The sequence below is a fragment of the Myotis brandtii genome, unplaced genomic scaffold (assembly GCF_000412655.1).
Source record: "Myotis brandtii unplaced genomic scaffold, ASM41265v1 scaffold114, whole genome shotgun sequence".
In the NCBI taxonomy this organism is placed as follows: Eukaryota; Metazoa; Chordata; class Mammalia; order Chiroptera; family Vespertilionidae; genus Myotis; species Myotis brandtii.
Genome location: NW_005353927.1, coordinates 255807 through 257114, shown reverse-complemented (window position 1 = coordinate 257114; position 1308 = coordinate 255807). Strand labels below are relative to the sequence as shown.

The 1308-nt window shown below is 64.3% G+C and overlaps 1 protein-coding gene across 1 annotated transcript in view; it reads left to right on the top strand.

The window, feature by feature from the left end:
• LOC102251650 overlaps positions 1-1308 on the top strand; it is a 29052-nt gene that overhangs the window by 17567 nt on the left and 10177 nt on the right. The window contains exon 4 of the mRNA XM_014548184.1: positions 705-1198. Within this exon, the coding sequence (XP_014403670.1) occupies positions 705-1198 (494 nt within the window). The remainder of the gene's footprint in view (positions 1-704; positions 1199-1308) is intronic.

Here is a 1308-nt window from a genome sequence, read left to right as displayed (position 1 = left end):
GGGGACCCAGCAGCTGCCTGTCAGCCTCACCTCCGCCAGCAGCCCGCCATCCCAGCCCTGGGCAACAGCAGGTAGGAGGCTCCGGTCCTGCCCCAACAGGTCGTCCCTCTGTCCTCTCTCTGCCGGTGGGTCCGCCTGGGAATGAATGAATGAGTGAATGAATGACTTTATATGTCTGTGTCTCCACCAGCCTGTCTCTCCCCCAACCCCTCCACCTCCCTCTCCCTGTCCCCCTGTCCTCTGTCCCCTTGTCCCCCGTGCCTCTCCCTGCCCCTCTGTCTGTGCCCCTTCCTCTCCCCCTACAGTGTCCCTATCTCTATCCTCTCCCCCCATCACTCCATCTCCCGTCTCTAATCCCTCTCCCCCACCCGTGTCACTCTATCCCTTTCTTTACTCCTCTATTTGTCCCCCCAACTCCGTCCATCACTTCATCCTTCCCCGTCTCCATCTCTCTCTCCCCCCAGTCTCTTTATTTCTCCTGTGCCTCAGTCTCTCCCTCTGCCCCTCCATTTGCCCCTGTCTCCATCCTCTCCTCCCCCCTCCCAGTCGTGTCTGGATTGCCCCCCCCTCCCCCTCTCTCCCACTGCTAATGAGCAGAGGAGCCTTTGAGGTAGAGGGCTGGGTGGGGGAGCTCCCGAGGGGAGCGCAGGGGGCAGCTGCGTCCGAGGCCCTAATGAGGCCCCCTCTGCGCCCCTCCCGCCGAGATCTTAATTCCTTGTTCTCCCTGGAACCACTGCTAATTGGCCTGGGGAGGGCCCCCTCCTGGCTCTCTCTGTCCCTGGGGGCCGAGGACACCTGGATCGTGCTCCGGCACCTGTGGCCATGTCCTTCCGTCCCTCCCTCCACCTGCCTGCCTTGCATCTGTGCTCCCTGCTGCCTTCCTCTGTCCCTCCCTCCCCCTGCCTCTCGGTCCCCATCTGAGCGGCTCTTCATCTCCACTTTCCCTGTCTTCCTGCCCCTCCGACCGCCTCTGGGCACCCTCGCGCGCTCTTCCACCCACGCCCCAGTTGCTGGGTCCCACCACACCGCCACCCTCACCGGGGCCCCAGACGCCCCTAGCCTGCCCCCTTCGCCCCCATTCCCACCGGCTTTTGACTCCTTGCCCGCCGCAGCCATGTCCAACAACATGGCCAAGATCGCGGAAGCCCGCAAGGCGGTGGAACAGCTGAAGCTGGAAGTGAACATCGACCGCATGAAGGTGCGGGGTCTGGGGTAGAGGAAGGTGGGGGCTGCCGGGCTGCGTCTGCCCCGGGCACTGTCGGGGGTGGGGCCAGGAGCCCGGGGTGGGGGGGTAAGATTCCTTTCTGA